Raw genomic sequence first — 22,524 nt, forward strand, 5'->3', positions numbered from 1 at the left:
TCGCGAGTAAGTACATCTCGCTCAATAGGCAAACGCCAGCTCACGCATGCGCCAGTCAGCACGTCCTGAACAGCAATACCGGCTCCCTACCTGCACCGAAGGTGTGCGCAAGCGGGGAGACTATAGAGCCTGTTACAAATGCCTTATTTACATCAATTATGCACGTATATGATGATTGCAGTACAGAACATGCATCGATAAGTGGGAAAAAGGTAGTGCTTCACTTTAAGTACATTTTCGCTTTACATACATGCTCCGGTCCCATTGCGTACGTTAATGTGGGGTATGCCTGTACTTTTTTTTTTTAGAAAATCAAAATGGCAGTCATGTTGAAGAGTAGAGGTGCGTCAAACCATTGCGTTTCGCGGAAATGTAGATAGAACTTTTGGGCGCCAAAAGTTCTAGTCGAAAGTAACTGAAATGAACCGAACTTGCAATGTCCATTTAACTTTTTTGGGTGAACTAAACTTGGTGAGAACCTTTGGATCCACCTCCCTCCCACCTTTTAGCCAAAACTCCATAAAGTTCTCACATCTCTATTGAAGAGATGCCTCAAAAACGCTATTATACAGTTTCTCCAAAAAAGAAAACTATTGGAGGATTTCACTATGAAAAGTGATCTGAATGAAAAAGCAAAAGAAATACAATGGGTGCAAAGTAAATGTAACCCCCCCCCCCTAAAGGGTTACTAGCATATGTTAGCAGTGTATACTGGGCCCCACCATAGGTTGCTATGGTGATCCAGACGTTCCGCAGGGTTTTTTGAGGAGGGGCTGTTCTAGAAGTTTAGGTTCCAGGAGGACATGAGGAGAGGAGCCTCGGGGAGTGTAGACACCCATGTCCTTTAGGTGATAGTTAAGACCAGGCCCCCCTACTTTGTTATGTTATAGATAGAGATAGTAACCTTATTAGTTAGGAACCCAAGAGAACAGTTGCTAAGTGACAGAGGGGCCTCAGTAACGAGGATTCCCAGATACAGGCGGATGGGCTCTTCCCGCAGATCTGCATTGACATTCCTCTCAGGCTGAAGTGGAAGTGGCAGTTACCATGAAGGCCAAAGTATTGTGTTACGTATACAGGACCCGCTACGATACCCAATGGGCCTAGTATTACCGAGATAATGAGGAGAGCTGTCCCATACCAATGAGGGGGCCCCTTTCTCTTAGCACAGTAAAGGAACTAGATGTATCTCCATTCAAATGTTACGAGCAGGCACTGGTGGAAGAAATATAGTCCTGTATGTCTGATGTAAAATACAGTGCAATGTTGTTAATATATGGCTGAGCGGTCCCTGTGTTTGGGGACACAAATAAATGACAAAAGTGCTATAAAAGTTCCTGGCGCCCATTATTATACAACCTTGCTACCTCATCGCCCAGTCACCTGAATTCCAGCACTCAGATACACATCACACCGATGTAACTGCCCTAGGAAGCCGGGCAGGGAGGGTTACTTAAAAACATGTTTTCTCAAAGCAGCTATGCGTTTGCCCTTTACTCTGCAATGCGTTGAAGGCCCACCTGGCAGTGAAAGAGTTAAGGAGTTCCGTTGACTGTCTTGGAGCATGGGGTATGGGGCATGGGGTATGGGGTATGGGTTTCCCAATCCCAGGTCATCCTCTTATATCGCCAAATTCTCAACAATTCACTCTCTGTCTGCAGAAAGTAAATAAGGAACATCCAAATCCCAATACACGGGTACCTCAAAATACTTTGTAACACTGATTTTTATGTTTTATGCTCTTCTCACAACCAATAGGTGCACCTGAAACATCTAATAGTTTGTTGTGGGTATCATATGCTCTGTAACTTGTAGTTTGCAAAGTGTATAAATCACCATAGAATATTACTCACCCTGCACCAGTTCCATGACAATATAAATTGGATGCTTCAATGTGCAGACTCCAATTAGTTTGACAATGTTCGGGTGGCTATATTGTTTCAAGATTCTGCAAGGAAAGAACAAAATCATTAAATGGCCATGGCCTCCCCTACCCAAAAGAAAATAATCTGACACTGTATCCGTTGGAGTAAAATAGTTCATAGCTTTAATAATAAAACCCAAAACTAAACTGCCGGCCAGCAATGTACATATGGGGAAACTACTAAGGTGAAAACTTGGACACCTGACGAACCCTTGCAGTTGCCTAGGCCAAAACGTCCAGCTGGTGCCCAATGCCCGCCATTCTTTCCCTGCGGCTGGGCCGGTCCAACTGAACAGCTGGCACCTCCTTCCACCAATCTTTTCATGTGGCTGAGCAGGTCTCCTAGAGAGACTATGTAGGGAGAACAAAGATGTCCCAGGACAGACCCCTGGGGTCATCCAGAGAGATCAACAGAGGAAGAGAAGGTGTTGGCCAAATAAACACTGAAAGTACAATGGGAGATGTAAGAAGGCACCCAGCATAGAGCTTTGTGAAGTGAAGGTAGTCCACAGTGTCAAACATAGCAGAGGTTGAGGAATAGTAGAAGAGTGCAATGACCTTGGTCTTGTCAGCATAAAGGTCATTAGCTACTTTGGTTAGGGCTGTTTCAGTGGAGTAAGCAGTGTAGAAACCAGATTGTAGAGGATCTACGAGATTATAAGAGTTAAGAAAATGGAGCAACCGAGAGAATACAAGGTGTTCAATGAGTTTGGAGGCAAAGGACTTGGAAAAAGACAAGGCATTGGTTAGAGAGGCAGGTAGGTTCAAGGGTGCTGTTTTTCGCAAATAATTGTAACTATTGCATGCTTGAAGGAGGTGGCAAAAGTACCAGGACAGAGGGAGGAGATGAAAAGGTTGATGAGTGTTGGGATTACAGTGGAAGCAAGAGGTTTGAGGAGATGGGAGGGAATAGAGTCACGAGGGCAAGGTGTAGTGGGCGAGGAGGAGAGTTAGGAAGAGGTGAGGAGATGTAGCATGAAAGGAGGATACAAAGGGGATGCCTGGGCGAATAGAATCCACCGCAGCCTTGAAATAGTCAGCAAAGTCTCACGGTGCAGTGGAGAACGAAAGGCAGCTTACATCCTGTTGTATATTAACCCCTGTGTTGCCTGTCTGGTGCCACAGCACAAATCAATGTGTTGTGGGACAATAATCAAGTTAAACAGGGAGATCCAGGCAAAAGGTTAGTTACAAATGTAAACACTACATTCCTCTTCAAATGTATTTAAAAATGACACATTGCACAAAAACAATACTAATCAGTGATTCCCATGTTGTGTAAACGGCTGATTAAAAAACAAACATATCAAACAGTGTGTGTTGTATCAGGTACATTAAATGGCTGAAAATCACAACACCAACCAATTATCATCTACAAATAACACTAAACAGGGCAGTGTTGTGATAACAAGACCGTGACGTGCTGAGATATTAAAGGATCTTTATGTGTGAGCTGGAAATCCTATGACACATCTCTCGTGGGCTCAAGGTCATCCTATGACACATCTCTCGTGGGCTCAAGGTCATCCTATGACACATCTTTCGTGGGCTCAAGGTCATCCTATGACATCTCTCGTGGGCTCAAGGTCATCCTATGACACATCTTTCGTGGGCTCAAGGTCATCCTATGACATCTCTCGTGGGCTCAAGGTCATCCTATGACACATCTCTCGTGGGCTCAAGGTCATCCTATGACACATCTCTCGTGGGCTCAAGGTCATCCTATGACACATCTCTCGTGGGCTCAAGGTCATCCTATGACACATCTCTCGTGGGCTCAAGGTCACAAGGAAGGTCGTATATATCAAAGGACATTTTAAAAGTTTGATACTTATAAAAGACTGAATAGATGATATATGACCCCTGAAATACTGAATCTAAAGAAACCTCAAGATTATGTTGGAGAAATTGCAGCCACAAAGGGTAATATTATGCCATATGGTGGAATTGTCTATTCAGTGTTCCCTTCAGGGGGAAGTCCTTTCATCCCCCTTCTCTTAGTACTGTATACCCCAAGGTCTGTTAGTATTTCATCTGAGTTCTCACTGAAATGAAGTCATAGAAAGGGAGCTCAACTGAAATAAAGGCTAAAAGGTAGCAGGTGTCTGGGGAAATGATATTTGTTATATCAACATTTTATTTGTACAGCAAGGCCCCGCTTCTCGGCACCCCGCCGATACGGCGGCACCGAGAAGGGGGCCGCCATGTCTGCGCAAGCGCAGAACGGGCCAGTCTGATGTCGCGTATGCGCAGAACGGGCTGGTCCAAGGCATGTGCAGAATGGGGGTGGGGGAGGAGGGGTGTTTGCGGAGGTTGCGCATGCGTAGAACGGTGCATTGTCTGTGCATGCGCACATACCGGCGATTTTCGCTTTGCGGCGGGCCCTTAGAACGGAACTCGCCGCATGCCCGGGGCCCTCCTGTATTCTATAATTACGTGAATGTTGTTTGTTCTTCCTCACATAAACCTCGGATTTTTCAGTATAAAACTAATATTTCTGTATTACTAAAATATATTTGTCTATATAAAATGAACCTAAATAAAGAGTTAAGAAAATCATAACATGAATGGTTTTTTTTGTTATTTTAAGACTAAAGCGCATTCAGTTTCAGCGAATCAGGGTACTTTCTGCTGACCTTTTTCCTGCTTGAGGGGTATTTACACGGAACAAGAGGAGTAGTTGGGGGAGAGGTTACTTGATGCCCATGTAAGATTAATCAATATTAATATTAAGGGCAGTACAAAGGACACAGAGTCATCCCTTAAGGTTGGAGGAAAGGAGATTTCACCAGCAACAAAGGAAAGGGTTCTTTACATTAAGGGCGGTTACAATGTGGGATTCATTACCCATGGAGACTGTGATGGCAGATACAATAGATTTGTTAAAAAAAGGTTGGACATCGTTTTTAGAAAGGAAAGGTATACAGGGATATACCAAATAAGTAAACATGGGAAGGATGTTGATCCAGGGAGTAATCTGATTGCCAATTCTTGGAGTCAGGAAGGAATTTATTTCCCACTTATGAGATATCATTAGATAATATGTCGTTTTTTTGTTTCCCATCCTCTGGATCAATATACTGTAAGTAGAAATTTAGGATAACGTATCTGTCGTCAAAATTTAGCATAGGTTGAAATTGATGGACATATGTTTTTTTTTTCAACCTCATCTACTATGTAACTATGTAACTAGTTCATGTGTCTACTCAATGTCATTAGCTACATAGTTGGTGCATTAAATAAACTGGTACAAAAAAGTAGTGGAATTGCAAATCGCATCTTTCAAACCGTGTCTATTAAAAGTAACAAACCGCCCGGTGTAACCGGGAAACCGCCCAAATTGTACGTGCTTCAGAAGCGGAATAACCTGAGGTGCTAACTCCCCCCGAGTCTGACTTATGGGCTTTGCGCTCTCAGCCAAACCCATATTCCAGGCTCTGGATGGAACTCGCAACAGCGATCGTGAGAAAAAGGTGAATTTCTCGAAGCATTTTGCATTACGGAGCTACGAGAATCGCTGTTTTTGTCAAAATATGCGAGTTGGAGGCTTTTTTTTTACAAACCGATCGGATTGGCGGAGCCAGAGTGAAACCACTTCTAAAAAAAAGCCTTTTACACACGGATTGGACATACGAGAAGGGCTTACAGGACAACAAAGCACGCCGATCCCAGCAGGAAGAGCAACTTCAGAAGCGGTTTGACACACTTCGAAACTACGAGAATAGACCCCTGATGAAGGTTTGGATGAAACTGCCCAGTTCGGTGCAAAGGTTAATAACGTTTATTGGTGGAGCAAGCAACGGCTACAACATTTCAGGGCTCCAAGGGCCTTTCATCCGGTAGTTGAGTCAAATCAACAGTATCATTATAAATTGCACAACCTTTGCACCAAACTGGAAAGTGCCTGCACCTGGCAAGGAAACCTTCACCTCGTGAGTCCTGCCTAAGACCGCGCCTATTGTGACGGTGACACGACTTGTGACGTCGCCGCAAGCGAAAGTTGTATTTCGCTTTGCGGCGGCGTCGCAGGCGACCAGGCTCCTGATTGGTTCAGAGGCTGTCACGTGAGGCGACAGCCCCTGAAAAATCAAATAATTACAGCTATCAAACATCGCGTTGCCCCGTCGCTTTGTCGCCGTCGCGCTTACTATAAGCGCGCGCGGCAGCGAAAATGCATTTGTTTTCGGCCGACGTCACGTCGCCAGCACTATAAGCGCGGCCTAAGAGCGCTGCTTTCTCATCCTTTGCACTGGTAGTACTATATTTTGCGGTGTGACGAACACCTTCATATTTGCTTGTATGTGTAGCCTTTATTTTTAGCCTTCGTTGCATCTTCAGTTTGGTTTGTTGCTGCATCCAGTTACCCGCAGGGTTAGGAAACCTGTGCCAGGTGCCTGAGTTTGCTATACCTGGCGTTAACGCTATGGCTTTTGATAGTAGTTCATTGCGGGGGTTGTATGGCGTTAATACAAGCTGCTTGATACAGGACATGGTGCTTTCTGCCTTTAGCAACTAGAATGGAAAGAAAGGCATATACACCCCAGATACACATTCTTCTGTACTCACCTGGCTTCCAAAAGAAACTTGTCTTTCAGATCTGGAGGCAAAGTGTCCCGACAAGTTTTAACTGCAACTGGAGTGTTATCCGCCAGCAGACGTCCACTGAACACCTCCCCAAAATTACCCTGTAGGTAAGAACACAGTAGAAGTCCTTTATTCTGTGTCAAAAGACACTGATAGGTGGCCTTATTTACTAAGCAGTGCTATTCCGCAAGATACCTTCGGGTGCCGGAACAAAACCGTACACCCCATTCAAGTGAATAGGCCATAAGACGTCTTCCAGCTGTAGAAGGTGTCTTCTGGAATAGGTCCGCTTGCTAAATATGGCCCATGATGCTTTGCTCATCTCAGAATACTCATTTGTAATCATTCTCCCTAAGATCCTTCAGCCTGGTTTTGGAGTGGTTGTATAGGACAGGGGTGGAGGTGTAGGGGGGTTGGGTTGGGTGGGAGGAGGAGGGGAGGGATGAGGTTGGTTTCTTAGAATTTGCAAACATTACGTCCTGTGTAAATGAAAACTATTGTATGCTTTACTGTTATATAAAAAGGACATGACCCATAGTTTATTTTTTCCCCCTCTCATTTATATAATTAATAATTGAATGTAAGGAACGGGTGGTGCCCTAACTCGTGGATCATTTCCAAACGCAGGTAACAATATTCCAAGTTATTTATAATGAACATTTGGTTCATTTTTTTGTGAGCCTTAAACACAGAACTTGGCAAACATTGTTTCGCTTTGTGAGACTGAAGTTTATTTATTTTCTCGCCACCGTTAATAATACGAACACTTGATATATTGTAACGACACCGTTGCTATCATCTCATTAGACTACATTATTATTCTCTTTTTGCTTGGTTTCCTTAAAATTAATTTAAAATACAGAGCTACCGTTCACTGATTTGCCCATAACGAGTATGGACACCCGGGTCCAGAATGGGAGCGCCGGTGGCGACTTGGTCACAGCCAAGTGGCAGCGGCCAAAGGTCCTATTCCTCACCAGAGTGGCTATCAGAGCGTTGGTTTGTTGCTCAATCTTCCAACATTTTGTTCCCATGATGGACCTTTGTCAGGGTCCATCATGGCACTGAAACGTTGGAAGATTGAGCAATAAACCAACCTTCTGATAGTAACCCTGGTGGGCATACACTGTTTGGTCATTTCATGAATACCGTTTGACCAGCGGTAGTGAGTTTAGCAAACGTACCTTCCCAATTCTCTCTCCCAGCATGACTTCTTCGTGTTCTAACACCCATTTGTCCTGTTATTAAGGAGACAAATATAGTACATTCTAGAACACACACACAATGGTTAGCAACCAATAAGGCACATGTACGGGGTTTGCCCGATTGTAAGGCGACGTTTTTTTTTCTCAAAGTTATGTTGAAAAGTACATGATCGCCTTATAATCGGGGCCCGCCCACTTTGCGAGCCAATCAGCAGTCGGATGTGGAGGTAAGAGTGTAAAAGAGAGGAAGCTCTGCCTTGGGGGCCTGAAGCAGCCATGTTGCGTGTGGCAGGAAGCTCAAACCGAGAGAGACAGACACAGAGACAGAGAAAAGGAAGAGACAGACACAGAGACAGAAAGAGACACACAGAGAAAGAGAGAGAGAGACACACACACACACACACAGAGAAAAGGAAGAGACAGACACAGAGACAGAAAGAGACACACAGAGAAAGAGAGAGAGGACACACACACAGAGACAGAAAGAGACAGGCACAGAGACAGAAAGAGACAGACACAGAGACAGAAAGAGACAGACACAGAGACAGAAAGAGACAGACACAGACAGAAAGAGACAGACACAGACAGAAAGAGACAGACTCAGAGAGACACACAGAGAAAGAGAGAGAGAGAGAGAGAGAGAGAGAGAGAGAGAGAGAGAGAGTGTGTATGTGTGTAAACCTTTTTCTTTCCAGCTACTACTGAAAGTAGGGGGTCGCCTTACACCCAGGGTTGCCCTATAATCGGGCAAATACAGTATGTGATGAGGACATCCAGCTTTGTGCCAAAATGTTTGGGCAATATGTACACTACAAAACCACACTGCAATGCTTCTTCAGTGATGCAACATTACTTCATGTTTGCCTCCTAATGATTACAAAACACATGCAAACATAGCCCAGGCAATTCATCAACTATTATTAACCCCTCGATGGCCCGGGTCCACAGAGGTCCAATATTAACTTAACAAGGAGTTACAATAAGTTAACGCCTCACTCAGTGCTGACGAGTATATTCAAAGCAACAACAAAAGACAGGGGGTGCCCAATGCTGCATCCAAACATATATGGTAATAAGTATAAAGTTTAAATACTTCAATAGTAATATTTTCTAATAATAATGATATGTGATGGGTGTTGGCGTTTGAGCTAACTGGGAATGTGTGAGAGTATACTCAACGCTCAGTAACGCAGTAAGTGCTGGTTTTGGGGCCGGTCAGGTCATTGCATTAAAGTATAACGGGCACTACACATTTTAATAATGGCCCAATAGGAGTTAACAGCCCTTCTGTGGGTCTGGGCTGAAGTGCTGAAGGGATTACAAATACATTGATGTGGTGAAGCCCCCCCCCCCCCCGCCCCTGCCCCCGCCCCCGCCCCCGCCCCCGCCCTTTAGCTGTGATAACGAGATTGGCTGCAGGAATGACCGTTACCTTCAGAATAGGTTTATTCAGGATGACCCCGCTCTTCTTGGTGACCGCTTGCTTGGTCTTCTGGAAATGGTCAATCAGCAGTGGGATGCTGGGAAAGGCTTCTCCTTCCAGTCGGTACAAGTTCTGAGGCAAACAAATGGATTTAAAAATGGGGTTTGGAAATGCCTGTAGTGCCTGCAGTGGGGGCAGACTTCCCAGGTTAAAGGGTCTGCTTTGTGTATTAAAACCAGTGATTCCCAATGTTAAGATGCATCGTTTGAGCAGTGTGAGACGGTCACAGACGCGCAGCCATTTTGGAGCGCGGTGCTGCTTTTTTAACCCCATCAGCGCTGGAGAAGCCAGCAAGGCGTCTCTATCCAGAGGTGGTATTCCAATTTTTTAGTATAAGCTCTCGGTGGAGCGCGCAGCACGGCGTGTCGCCAGAAAGGGCGTAATGGTTTTGCATTGTGCGGCGTGGCTGCTGGGTGTTCATCCCTCAGCGGCGTTTAGATACTCAATATCACTCAGGATTTCTTTCCTCTCTCTTTATTTCTATAATCAGTGTCATCGTACAGCGCAGCGGTTTCTATATCAGCATATTATTCATTCTCACACACTCCTCCCCTCACTCTATCTATCTCTCCTCCCTCTCTCTATCTTCCATCTCTCTCAACCCCTCTCTCCATACCACACTTTTTCTCTCCCTTCCCCCTCTCCACCCCTTTCTCTCCCCCCCCTAATTCCCGTACTCACCCCTTCCCCCTCTCTCTACCCCCCTCTTCTCCTTTATGTTTCCTGCCCCTCTCTCCTGGCTCTCTCCCCTGTTTTCTCTACCCCATCTCTCTCTCTCTCTTACCGGGCTTTTCTCTCTCTCTCTCTCTCTCTCTCTCTCACCGGGCTTCTCTCTCTCTCCGGGCTTCTCTCTCTCTCTCCGGGCTTCTCTCTCTCTCTCTTACTAGGCCTCTCTCTCTCTCTCTCTCTTACTAGGCCTCTCTCTCTCTCTTTCTCTCTCTCTCTCTCTCTCTCTCTCTCTCTCTCTCTCTCTCTCTCTCTCCCTCTCTCTCTCTCCTCCCCCCCTCTCCAACCTTAGTGAAAAGCAAGCGTCCTAAAAAGCCAGCAATTGGGCACAGCTAACCAGTAATGATGAAACTGACCAAAGATATAAAGTGCCCGAGCCTGGCACGTTACTCACATCCAGACACTGGATGATAAAATGCCTGGGCTGCCTCTCCCACAGGACGGACAGCACATATTCCTGTTTCCCTTGGCTCTCACGGACAAGGAAATCCCCACTGTTCAGCAACAACGCTAGGACTTCAGTGCGAGGGATGGCGCCGTGGTACCAGTTCTGTTGGCTGAGAGGCTTCTGGACATCTGGGACCAACGGCAAAGGAGGTGGCAGCTGTGAGAAATAAAGGGGGGGGGGGGGGGGGGGGGAGGGGAAACGGATATAGGCAAACAAGGACAGGCAAGAGGTGGCCATTTTTTATTGGGGCAGCCATGGGGTCGTTTCTGTCTCATTTCTCTTCCTGCTTTGCCTTACCAGGCAAAAAATAGGTAACACAAGTTGTGGTAGGTGCCTGCACCTCACAATGTGTGGCCAGACAAAAGACATCAGACAATAGAAAGAGTGACACTGTGCTCATCTGCATGCCATTACCCAGAATCCTTGGCTGCAGTCTCCACCTGGCTCATCAGACAGGTAGAAAAACCTCCTGCTGGAACTGCAGGGGAGATCTCTTGAGCACAGAAAGACTGTGCTGCCCACAGGACATCAGGAACCAGACCTATTCCAGGGCACAGCAGACCCTGGAACCCGCCAGAGGGTGGCCCCCCAACGGACACCAACCCAGACACTGACATAAATGTGCCCTGCCTACAGGTACCTCTTTGGACTTTGGGATCATAGGTTGGAAAGAGGCTTATCCTCCCAGCCCTGCAGAGAGGGACTGGGAAAGTGAGTTAGCCCTTACACTGGGATAGGAGGTTTGTTTATGTTTGTGTCCCCTGGTTGTACCTCTGCACACGTCTCGTACAACTTCCCTATGACTTACAAAGTCAAAATACCATGTGATATTTCCACTGGCCGTGTTATGCCACGAGGAGAGTTTGTATGATGACTCACAACATGTAAGGCAGCTCCGTACAAATGTTACTTTGAGTAACACTAAAACCGCACGTTTTTTTAAGGTCAGAACAATAAATGTGTTCACATGGTCACGTGTAAAACGTTACACTGCCCCTTTTACCATTAAAACATGAGCGATACGAGTAACGGACACAAGAAAGGTGCATTTGCCGTCAAGAACGTTAATGTCTCTGCGAGTTTTGTTGGGCTGCGTTTATTGTAAGGGTGACGGCGACGCGGGCGCGTGACGTCAGCCGTGGCCGTCCCTATAGCGTTTCCTGCACTCTGGTGCAGGAGACAGGAGAAGGCGACCGGGGTGTGTGGCGGAGGCGTGGCAGTGAGCGGTTCTCCTTCATTGGCTCAACCGCTCACATGTCGCTGACGTCACGCGCCGATCGCTGAAGTCTAAATCCTTTGACTTCCAGCGATCGCGACCGCGTGACGGCAGCCGTCGCGGTGGCGCCCACTATGGGCACCCGCGATGGACTGCATGTACTTGCTACGGCGCTGCGCAACGTCGCCGGAGCCAGTACTATAAACGCAGCCTTATTCTTGGCATTCGTTTCTGTTTGTAAGGTGCACACTACCGGTCTGGGACATTTGGGCGCGCCCGGTTTGCCGGGACCAAATCTCCACCGCCGTTTAGCCGCCACTCACCTCGCCGCCGGGACATCTCTCTGCCGACTGCTTCGCCGCCAAGGTAAGCCCCTAACCTTACCCTAAAAGCCCCTAATCTTAACACCTAATACTAACACTACCCCGTACCCTAAAAACCTTAACCCCTTATCTAATCCCCTACCCTTTAAATGTAAACCCTTTCCCTAAAAGCCCTATCCTTAACCCCCTACCCCAGGGGTCGGCAACCTGCGGCTCTTTCCGCTCCTACTTGCGGCTCTCTGCAGGTTGCCGACCCCCAGCTGCTGCCTCTCTCCCTCACTATCCTGGCGGTTGCTGCGGAGGGGGGCCGGCTGGCACTGGTCGGGCCTCTTGTTGCCGCCGAGCCCGACGTCTCCCCAGCTGCTTGCCTGCCTCTCTCCTGTACTGTCCCACGCCGGGCTCTCATGCCGGTGCGTGCCGGAAGTGCGTGTCGCAACTTCCGACGCGAGCCGACGTCACAGAGCCCGGCGTGGGACAGTACAGGAGAGAGGCAGGCAAGCAGCTGGGGAGACGTCGGGCTCAGCGGCAACAAGAGGCCCAACCAGCGCCAGCCGGCCCCCCTCCACAGCCAACGCCAGGATAGTGTGGGAGGAGACGGGATCAATGCAAGTGTATATGTGTGTATATTTATATATATATATGTGTGTATTTGGGGGGGCAGTGTGTGTGTATTTGGGGGGGGACATTTAGGTGTTTTTTGAGGAGGGTAGCGTATGTGTGTATTTGTAAATGACACTGTTTTGCACAGAAAAACAATGGAAAAAAAAACTAAATAAAGGGACTTATTATTGGGACTTATTATTGTGAGATGCATTTTATTCCCCCACATATTTTGTCGTATGTTAATGCTTATACAGTACATACCTATTAGTGTGTATAGTACAGTACATGTATGTGTTTGTGGGGGTGTAATATTCATGCATGTGCTGTATGTTAATGCTTATACAGTATATAGCTATTAGTGTGTATAGTACAGTACATGTATGTGCTTGTGGGGGTGTAATATTCATGCATGTGCTGTATGTTAATGCTTATACAGTATATAGCTATTAGTGTGTATAGTACAGTACATGTATGTGCTTGTGGGGGTGTAATATTCATGCATGTGCTGTATGTTAATGCTTATACAGTATATAGCTATTAGTGTATATAGTACAGTACATGTATGTGTTTGTGGGGGTGTAATATTCATGCATGTGTTGCGGCTCTCTGAATATTTTGGAGAAATAAATTTTTGATGAAATTGCCCTTCTCCCTTGGGAGATTGCAGACACTACCCTAACCGTTAAAACCCCTTAAAATGAACTCACCTTAGCGGCGAAGCGACCGTCGGCTGAGTTTTAAACAGCGGTGCCGGAGGGTCCCTCGGCGGACCAAACGCAGACGGAGACTCGGTCGTGGCGAGACATCCGCCACCCAATGTCCGATTCCGGTACACTGCTCCCGTACTGTATACAGCACTTTGCCAAATGGACACACTGTATTCAGTTGTTTAACCAATCGCTCCAAGCGTTGACCATCTACTTTCAATACCCAAGGTCAAAACCCAAGGTCACAAGGACATCAAGGACCGGGATCTGTTATCACGGAGCACCAAACAAAGCCACTTGTTAAGTTTGCGCGTGTATTTTTTGGTCTACCTATGGATTTGAATTTCATTCAAATGATTTAGATAAGGAATCACTGGGAGACGGTGGCTGCTATCCACACTACAAGGTACGTGACTCAACTCATTCCCCTACTTCTGCTTTTAAAACACAGCCGGGCTAATCATTAACAGACACAGCTGCAGGTCTAACATTACAGTTTGCAAAGGAGTGAGAATCAGGAAACTACCTATTTTCGTTCTATGATTCATGCTTTACAGGCGATTTATCTGGAACATTATTTGCTTATCATACAGACACTAGAACAAGAAAAGGAACCTCGTTTGAGCTCTCGTCCGGCACTCTGGATGATTAGTGCACGATATTAAAACAAATGTTATTTCACCCAGGAATGTTAAAATAATGGGTATTAAAAACAACAATGCCCCAGCTGTGATCCCAGTGAGAGTACTGCGGTGGGACTCTGGATCAGTGTAGATACATGTGGTAGACAGAGAGTGTCTGTCACCACTGGTTCTATAAACAAGTACTGTACATTTAACTTGGGGTCCCCATGCATATAGGGGATCAGGGAGTGAACAAGATACCAATACCCTGAATGTAAAAGTGTGCTTATGGGACGGGGGCAGTGCTGGTTCTAGCTGATGTAGGTCATTGCCGATATTGACCACCTCATGGAGTCAGTGCATATACTGCCACAAGGTCCCCGATTTTGAGTTCACAGATGAACTACCAGCGGGGTTCACTTGTGGTAATCAGGGATGAGAACCCCGTGACTGCAGCAGGTGGTAAGTATTAATCCGTGACAGTGCTGATCACACGTATTTGTCTCCGAATAGTTACAAAGTGATATCCTCCACATAATATCGCCCGATATCTATACACACTATACCAATGAAAGCCTGCTGGGAAGGCAGTGCTTATGATCTAGCACGGGGGGGGGGCAACTCCAGTCCTCAAGGCCCACCACCAGGTCAGCGTTTAAGGATATCCCTGCTTCAGCACAGGTGGCTCAATCGACGAGTCAAGTTCCATACATTCTGGCCTTGTACCTTCTACACGACATCGATCAGGGATCCGTTGGCTCGGGATATAAAGGGTCGGACAAAGCATTTACTTACCGAAAACTTGGGTCGAAACATTCCAGAAATGTGATTTTTTAGCGTTTCTAAAGTAAGGTTCTTTCCGCTTTCCCGCTCCTAGAAAGAAATAAGTACATCAGAACATTCAAAGGCTGCAAAATGACATCCACTGCAGGCAAATGTGTGTGTGTATGTATATATATATATATATATATATATATATATATATATATATATATATATAATATTATTATGCATGAAGAAGAATGAGATTAATTATTATGAAATTATTAGGTATGGTGATGGGGTACAGACTAGTCCACTGGTGGCCAACTGCAGTCCTCAAGGGCCACCAAGAGGTCACCAAGGATATCTCTACTTCAGCACAGGGGCTCAATCAGTCCCTGCTTCAGCACAGGGGGCTCAATCAGTGGCTCAGTCTATGGTAAAAAAAATGGTACAGGGGATTGCTGCTTTCAAATGAAAAATTGCTTTATGATAGAGTATCGCAGGGTGGCTTCCTGTATAAAAAAAGTCTGTAAAGAGATAACAGGATCGCGCCGTTAAAATAACAGTCACGTTCGAGCCAAGAAACTCACTATTGAAGAGATGGACTGTCCGTCTTCCTGCAAGTGCAGGGCAGGAGGAGGGTCCCCAGATCCAACCTCGTCTATCTTCCTCTTCAGCATGTCCCGCTGGCCCGTGAGCTTGTTCTTGTTGCACAGAGAGAAGTGATACTGTAGCAGAGCGTCCCGGAGTGACTGACGTTTGGCCAACAGATTAATCCTACGGTGGGAAGATAGGGTCCAAATCACTTATAGAACGGGGACGTCATTAACCACGGCAAGGCATTGTCAAGGAGGGTCAACTCCCATTCACCACGAATTACACCACCATTCTCCATCTGTGCAAGTTCTTTCATGAATGGACCAGCCAACATCCCTCGTTTTCGGCTTCCTGGGTCTGTATGTTCACAGCCAACAGATATTGGGCCACAGTGACGCGTTGGAAGTCGTAAACTTGAATGTGTATTGCACTCTGCTCATTAGTCTGCCGCTCAGAGCAAAGGGGAGGGGGGGGAGACAGTGCGTCGCTGGGATCTTACAGCTGACCACGCTCCGTGGTCTGCCGCTCAGAGCAAAGGGGAGGGGGGGGAGACAGTGCGTCGCTGGGATCTTACCGCTGACCACGCTCCGTGGTCTGCCGCTCAGAGCAAAGGGGAGGGGGGGGAGACAGTGCGTCGCTGGGATCTTACCGCTGACCACGCTCCGTGGTCTGCCGCTCAGAGCAAAGGGGAGGGGGGGGGGGGAGACAGTGCGTCGCTGGGATCTTACCGCTGACCACGGTCCGTGGTCTGCCGCTCAGAGCAAAGGGGAGGGGGGGGGAGACAGTGCGTCGCTGGGATCTTACCGCTGACCACGCTCCGTGGTCTGCCGCTCAGAGCAAAGGGGAGGGGGGGGGAGACAGTGCGTCGCTGGGATCTTACCACTGACCACGCTACGTGGTCTGCCGCTCAGAGCAAAGGGGAGGGGGGGGGGGGGGGAGTCAGTGCGTCGCTGAGATCTTACCGCTGACCACGCTACGTGGTCTGCCGCTCAGAGCAAAGGGGAGGGGGGGGGAGACAGTGCGTCGCTGGGATCTTACAGCTGACCACGCTACGTGGTCTGCCGCTCAGAGCAAAGGGGAGGGGGGGGAGACAGTGCGTCGCTGAGATCTTACCGCTGACCACGCTTTGTGGTCTGCCGCTCAGAGCAAAGGGGAGGGGGGGGGAGACAGTGTGTCGCTGGGATCTTACCGCTGACCACGCTTCGTGGTCTGCCGCTCAGAGCAAAGGGGAGGGGGGGGGAGACAGTGCGTCGCTGGGATCTTACAGCTGACCACGCTCCGTGGTCTGCCGCTCAGAGCAAAGGGGAGGGGGGGGGGGGAGACAGTGCGTCGCTGGGATCTTACCGCTGACCACGCTCCGTGGTCTTTTCCTCGTTCGTAATTTCAGACTGCAGCTGTTTCATTGCCTCCTGTTTGGTGTATACAGCTTCGGAAACTGAAGCCAGTTCCTCCTCCACGGAGGTCAGCCTGTTAATGAAAGCACGTAGGGACGCATTTACTAAACGGCGCTCAGCCTTAAGGCGGCTTACAGTCCCATTTATGGGTCGCCAAGGTGCCTGAAGACGTTCCCCCATTGAGTAAATCGGAGGGGCCATGGTCCCTCTTTTAGCAAAATACGGGACGAGGCCACGGGAAACGACATTTTTTGGAATTAAACGAAGAATACGGAAAGTAGGACAAATGGTTTAATGCATGGGGTGGCCAACTCCACTACCAACAGGTCAGGTTTACAGGATATCCCTGCTTCAGCACAGGTGGCTCAATCAGTGATTGAGCCACCGGTGCGGAAGCAGGGATATCCTGAAAACCTGACCTGTTGGTAGCCCTTGAGGACTGAAGTTAGCTACCCCTGCTTTAATGTTTTCAGTCATTATTAAAGGTGCAATGACCCAGGATATTCTATGTATAAAGCAAAAAAACAAGCGTTCGTGTCCACATATTCCTCTGCCTTCACGGGGTGATTCTTTCCCTTCTACACGCCCTAAAAGTCCGCGGTAACTGCGTACATACGTGTGCTGCACGCTCTCTATAGTCAGATCGTTCAGCTGCAGCTTCTCGGCCTCCAATCCGTCCGTGTCCTCCAGCAAAGTGCTATCGAAGGCCACGATGGGCGGCAAATCCGGCACAGACCTGCGTGAAAGCAACACAGAAACAGGGCTGCTGCGGCTACCTGAACCGACGAACCCTTACGCTGCCAGCAGGGCTGCCACGCATGGCTGGCCCTTTTGGTAGCTCGTGGGTTAATGCTCATGAGGGATTGACGATTATTACTGTAACATTTGTGCGGCCGACAAATTGCCCTGCAATGACTTTCTAGCATCCCTGGAAACGAAAACGTTACTATATATATATATATATATATATATATATATATATATATATATATATATATATATATATATATCACTTGTGAGCACATTCACATGTCTTAGACAGGTCTGCAGTCCTGCCTTTCTAACCATTATCAGCTCGCATACAGTGCTCCCACTGCAGCAAGGGATTCTGGGAAATGACATGCAAATGAGCACACAATGTGTCACCTTTTGCCTGGAATATCCATTCACATGAAGCCCATTTAAGCTGATGTATCGCCGTTCACACAGCTTTTAAACACAGCATGGGACAAGCAAAGCAAGTACAGACCACGCACAGACATGTTTCAACGTTGATGGGTATCATCAGTGTGAGTGGGCTCCATGTCCTTACAGATATAATATATTAATATAAAATAATAGGTTTGGTGAGCTTGTACTCCTCGAGAAAGTCTGCCGGCTAAAAAAAGGGTATAGTACAATTGAAACATTTATCAATGGGAAATACCATTGCTTTCTAATAGTTTTCCGTTGATAAATTGGGGGCTGTTTGTACTCCAGTTTACCATCCCAGAGACGTGGAAGACTTGACCCCCACGTGCGTTTCGCTGGCCTGTGCCTTCCCCCCGTGTACCTGTTGATCTGGATAAAGCTCTCGTACTCCCGCATGGGGTCGATGCTCTCAATGGCCGCGGTTATTTCCCGGTGCACGGATGTGACTTCATTCTGCACCAGACTGGTGATTTCGTGGTATTCCTGCATGATATCCTTACTGCAAAGACATAGAGGGAAGACGTGAGCCACACACGCCACGGCGGAAGAACAATACAACCGTGGTGGGATATACTGGTAGGAGCGGTAAGCAAACAAACTCATTGTGAACCTTTTGACATATCTGATAATAGAATATAGATAAGGTGATGAAATAAAGTCCAACAAGGCTGTAAATTCAAATTCAGAACACAATAATAATAAATATTCCCCTTCCTGTTTTTCACATAAGGGAACTTTGTAAGTCAACAAGGAACTTTCAGGGCGATTTCTTCCCCAGCTGCCCTCTGCCCAGTGCTAATCGGGCGGCGGGCGCCGTCCTTATGGCAAAACGAACAAGGCGGTTGCCCTGGGCCCTGCGCCTTCAGGGGGCCCGCGCTCCCTCCTCTTTCTCCATCCTGTCGGGATCCCAATTCCACCCGACCGGAGAGAGAAGAGCTGGAGGAGGGGGCGGGGGAGTCCCCGGGGCCCCCGCAGGACCGCGGCTCTGCCCAAGGTAGGTCCGTGTATGCGTGCGTTGCGTGCGTGTTTTGTGTGCGTAGAGGGGGTGTTGGATTCTACAAATCCGTCCACGGGTTGCAGAATCCGCGGAGTGCGTTGGTAATAATAAAAAAAATTCGCGAAACGCAATTCGGCCTTTTTGAGACCGATCCGCTGAAATCCACGAACCAAAGGAACCGGCTGCTCCGCTGCGGATCCAAAACCGCCCCAAAAAGTCACCCATCTCTAGTGACGGGAACAACCAAGGGACCCATATTCCCTCAAAAATAATGGTAACGAAAAGAGGGGAGGTTCCCAGCATCAATAAGCAAGGGGAACCTGGTTCCATTCCCGGTGTCGGCTCCTTGTGACGTTGGGTAAGTCCCTTTATCTCCCTGTGCCTCAGGCACCAAAACATAGATTGTAAGCTCATCTGTTCCTGCAAAATGTCTCTGTAAAGTGGTACGTAAAACTAGCAGCGCTATACAAGAACACGCTATTATTATTATTATTATTAATACGTCCTTAAATCAGTGACTATTTACTGTAGATAAGGTAAATGATGTACAAACAAAGTGGAAATATACAACCATAAAACAATACTCACACTAGCTAATAAAGAGCACTGAGACAGTATACCAACACATCATATACTTATCCTGCATATGGATAGGGTTTAGGGTTTCCAGCCGGCTTCTCAAAAAATACTGGACACAATGGTGAAAGGTGTGACACACTCGAGACACACACACACACAAACACACACAAACACACACACACACACACAAAACGGCGACTGAAGGGAACAAAAATAATTTATTAAAGGAGCAATAAAAATCGAAGTGGAATTACGTAGGGGGGGGGGAGGAGGGGGTAGGGCAACGTTTCGGGGGATGAACCCCGTTTTCAGACCCCTTCCCACCCACAGCACCGGCGTCCATTTTTCTGTGAGAACTATCTGAGCTTTAACTTTTTGTAAACATATAGATTTGATCCGCTACTTCAGGGGTGCTCAACGCCAGTCCTCAAGTCCCCCCCAATAAGTCAGGTTTTCAGGATATCCCTGCTTCAGCACAGGTGGCTGAATCAGCCCCTGCTTCAGCACATGTGGCTCAACCAGTTCCTGCTTCAGTCCTGGTGGCTGAATCAGTCCCTGCTTCAGCACAGGTGGCTCAACCAGTTCCTGCTTCAGTCCTGGTGGCTGAATCAGTCCCTGCTCCAGCACAGGTGACTGAATCAGCCCCTGCTTCAGCACAGGTGGCTTGAGTCCCTGCTTCAGCACAGGTGGCTCAACTAGTTCTTTCTTCATTCCTGGTGGCTGAACCAGCCCCTGCTTCAGCATAGGTGGCTCAATCTCTGACTAAGCCTCTGATTGAGCCACCTGTGCTCAAGCTGGGATATCCTGAAAACCTGACCTGTTGGGGGGTCTTGATGCCTGGAGTGCAGCCTTTCATTACCTTTATTGCAAACGCATTACCTAAGCTGCCGATCGACTCATTCTCTCGTAATCGATCAGCAAAGATCCTGCTTCCCAGGGTTCACTAAATGGCCGCCTTTCAGTTTCAACCAATCCTCCAGTCAGTGTAACTCAGCAGCTACAACGCATTCTTGTATTACTACGGTAACATAATCTATTGTTACAGTTTGCAGCTCAAGCTGCCGGGAACATTGGCAACAAACGATGACAAACAGGAAAGTGTTGCAAAGATCTTGCACCGCTGGGGAGGTGGTGCTAAAACCTGCTATAGAAATCACAGGATTCTCAGCATATTAAAAACGCATAAAAAATGGCATTGAGTTGAATTTTAAAAAAAAGCAGTAAGTATTATCTAACACTACAGAACTGACTTATTAAACGCACACACGTAGGATATTACACGGATTGCTCCTACAAGTAAATAGGTGACTTCAGAAAAAGCTGGGTTATACGTGTCCCCCCACCACATGCTTACAGTAAGAGCACCATCTCCTCGTGAAGGTTTTGCACGGATTGGTGTAACATTGGCAGGCTCTGGTGATAGTGGTGTTCGTGGTGAAGCACGGCTGCTTTCACGGCCAGCACATACTGGTTGTGGAGCGCGTGCAGTTTCCATGTGCTCTTCACGTACTTCTCTTTTGCTCGGTCTGCCCAAAGAAAATCACCTCGTTAGTTTGTGCGTCGGGTTCCTCTTATGACAATGCAGAGTGCGGCGTTCTCTCGGTTTCATGGACGGAGACGCCAAACGGAGAGGTCTAAAGCAGTGCAGGGATGTCTCCTGACTGCGCAACTGGGGAAGCCCGTGTGTAAACACACACCCCTTCCCTGCCAATGCGTTCTGACCATTCTGGGGGCTGCTGTTCGCTCCAGTTCTGCAGCTAGGATATTTAGCAAAGTAGCCACACAACATTGTAATCCTCAGGCTGACATCCACCACACAGCATTTAGTGCTGCTTTAGGCTTGTTGTATAGTCCTCCTGCCGCGTGTGCATGTCGCGCGCGTTTAGCTGCTAGGGTGCAAGCGGTGACGCGCGCGGTTAGGGGGTGTGACTCTGACGTCACAGCGTTAGGCCGCGCTATGATTGGTTCGTGGCGTGGCAGCAGCGCGAAAAATAAAATTTTATTGTATTTTCCCTGGTCTGCCGCGGCACCGCTCACGGCCGTGTGCGCGCGCGTCCCAAGTATATAAAGTCTGGCTAACACAGCCAATTATAATTGACGCGCATGCGCGCGCACTATGTTACACGCCTTATGTAGCTTCTGTGCCCGTTCCTGAAAAAACCTCACTGGAGGAACAAGGATGTGTGCTGTGCTACCATTATAAAAAGACCAGACACCCTGTACCACTAACTCCAAAGTAGCAAATCTCCGTCCATAGTGGATCCGACGGCGTGAGCGATGTCACTCGCGCCAAATACAAACAACTGGAGGCCAGTGCGCATGTCCATAGATCGCGCGTGCACGTGAACGCCGAGGCGGCCGATGCGTGGCGAGTCAAACGGACGGATCATGTGCGCAGTTCAGCCAATGGGGGCGAACCGCTCACGTGACGTCACGGGCACGCCCCCCCATCGCGCAACCCTGCAGGCCACGGATCTCTTCAAGTTCATGTGCGCGTGACGTCACGCAGTCGGTCGCGAGCGCGCATGCGCACGCCTACTATGGATGCGGCCTTATTCAATATGTGAAGCCATCTTCACTATGTTAGGTAAGATTTCTGTCCCATTCAAATGAACGGAGCTTACATCTTCTTGAAGAGGAAGACAGCCACAAACCATATTGAATAGGGAGTCAAGGTTTCTACATTATATGTATCAAGCTAACGTCTTGCAACAAAGGGGTGGCCATGCGTGTAATTTTCTCTACTCTTCCAGCCGTATATAGTTGGTTACATCGTTATTATTTCCTTAATGTTTGTTAAAAATTGCAATTCAACTCTAAAAACCCATCTATCCTTCTCTGTCCCACCACAATGGCATGTTAAAAAACGCAGTGACGTAGTGTAGCTCTCTGACCTTGTATGTCCTTGTGTATCACCAGGTCTACCCCGCCTTGGGTACCCCTGTCCCGTCTGCTTTCTTACCTTTGCTGGCCTCTTGGTATTTCCGCTTGGCTTGCGAGGTATCCTTCACCTGGCTGCGGTATTGAGTCCTTAGCTTTTCTATCTCCTGTTGCGTTGTCTGACAAAATAAAAATATAGACCGTGTCAGCTAACATCAGGACTAGTAGACAACTTGTTACTTTTTGGGGGTGGTTGGGACACAGCTTTGACTAATTAAG

At 47.7% G+C, this 22,524-nt stretch overlaps 1 protein-coding gene across 2 annotated transcripts in view; it reads right to left on the reverse strand.

Moving 5' to 3' along the window:
* The window catches only part of FES (FES proto-oncogene, tyrosine kinase), a 39,556-nt gene that overhangs the window by 5,947 nt on the left and 11,085 nt on the right, over positions 1–22,524 (reverse strand). For both annotated transcript variants that reach the window (XM_075575481.1, XM_075575482.1), the window contains exons 4-15: positions 22,328–22,424; positions 20,720–20,891; positions 18,151–18,288; positions 17,215–17,334; positions 16,549–16,671; positions 15,198–15,384; positions 14,638–14,715; positions 10,317–10,526; positions 9,146–9,268; positions 7,693–7,746; positions 6,491–6,609; positions 1,854–1,948 (exon numbers count right to left, since the gene is read on the reverse strand). In XM_075575481.1, coding sequence (XP_075431596.1) covers positions 1,854–1,948; positions 6,491–6,609; positions 7,693–7,746; positions 9,146–9,268; positions 10,317–10,526; positions 14,638–14,715; positions 15,198–15,384; positions 16,549–16,671; positions 17,215–17,334; positions 18,151–18,288; positions 20,720–20,891; positions 22,328–22,424 — 1,516 coding nt within the window. The remainder of the gene's footprint in view (positions 1–1,853; positions 1,949–6,490; positions 6,610–7,692; positions 7,747–9,145; positions 9,269–10,316; positions 10,527–14,637; positions 14,716–15,197; positions 15,385–16,548; positions 16,672–17,214; positions 17,335–18,150; positions 18,289–20,719; positions 20,892–22,327; positions 22,425–22,524) is intronic.

This window comes from Ascaphus truei, chromosome 18, assembly GCF_040206685.1.
Source record: "Ascaphus truei isolate aAscTru1 chromosome 18, aAscTru1.hap1, whole genome shotgun sequence".
Lineage (NCBI taxonomy): Eukaryota > Metazoa > Chordata > Amphibia > Anura > Ascaphidae > Ascaphus > Ascaphus truei.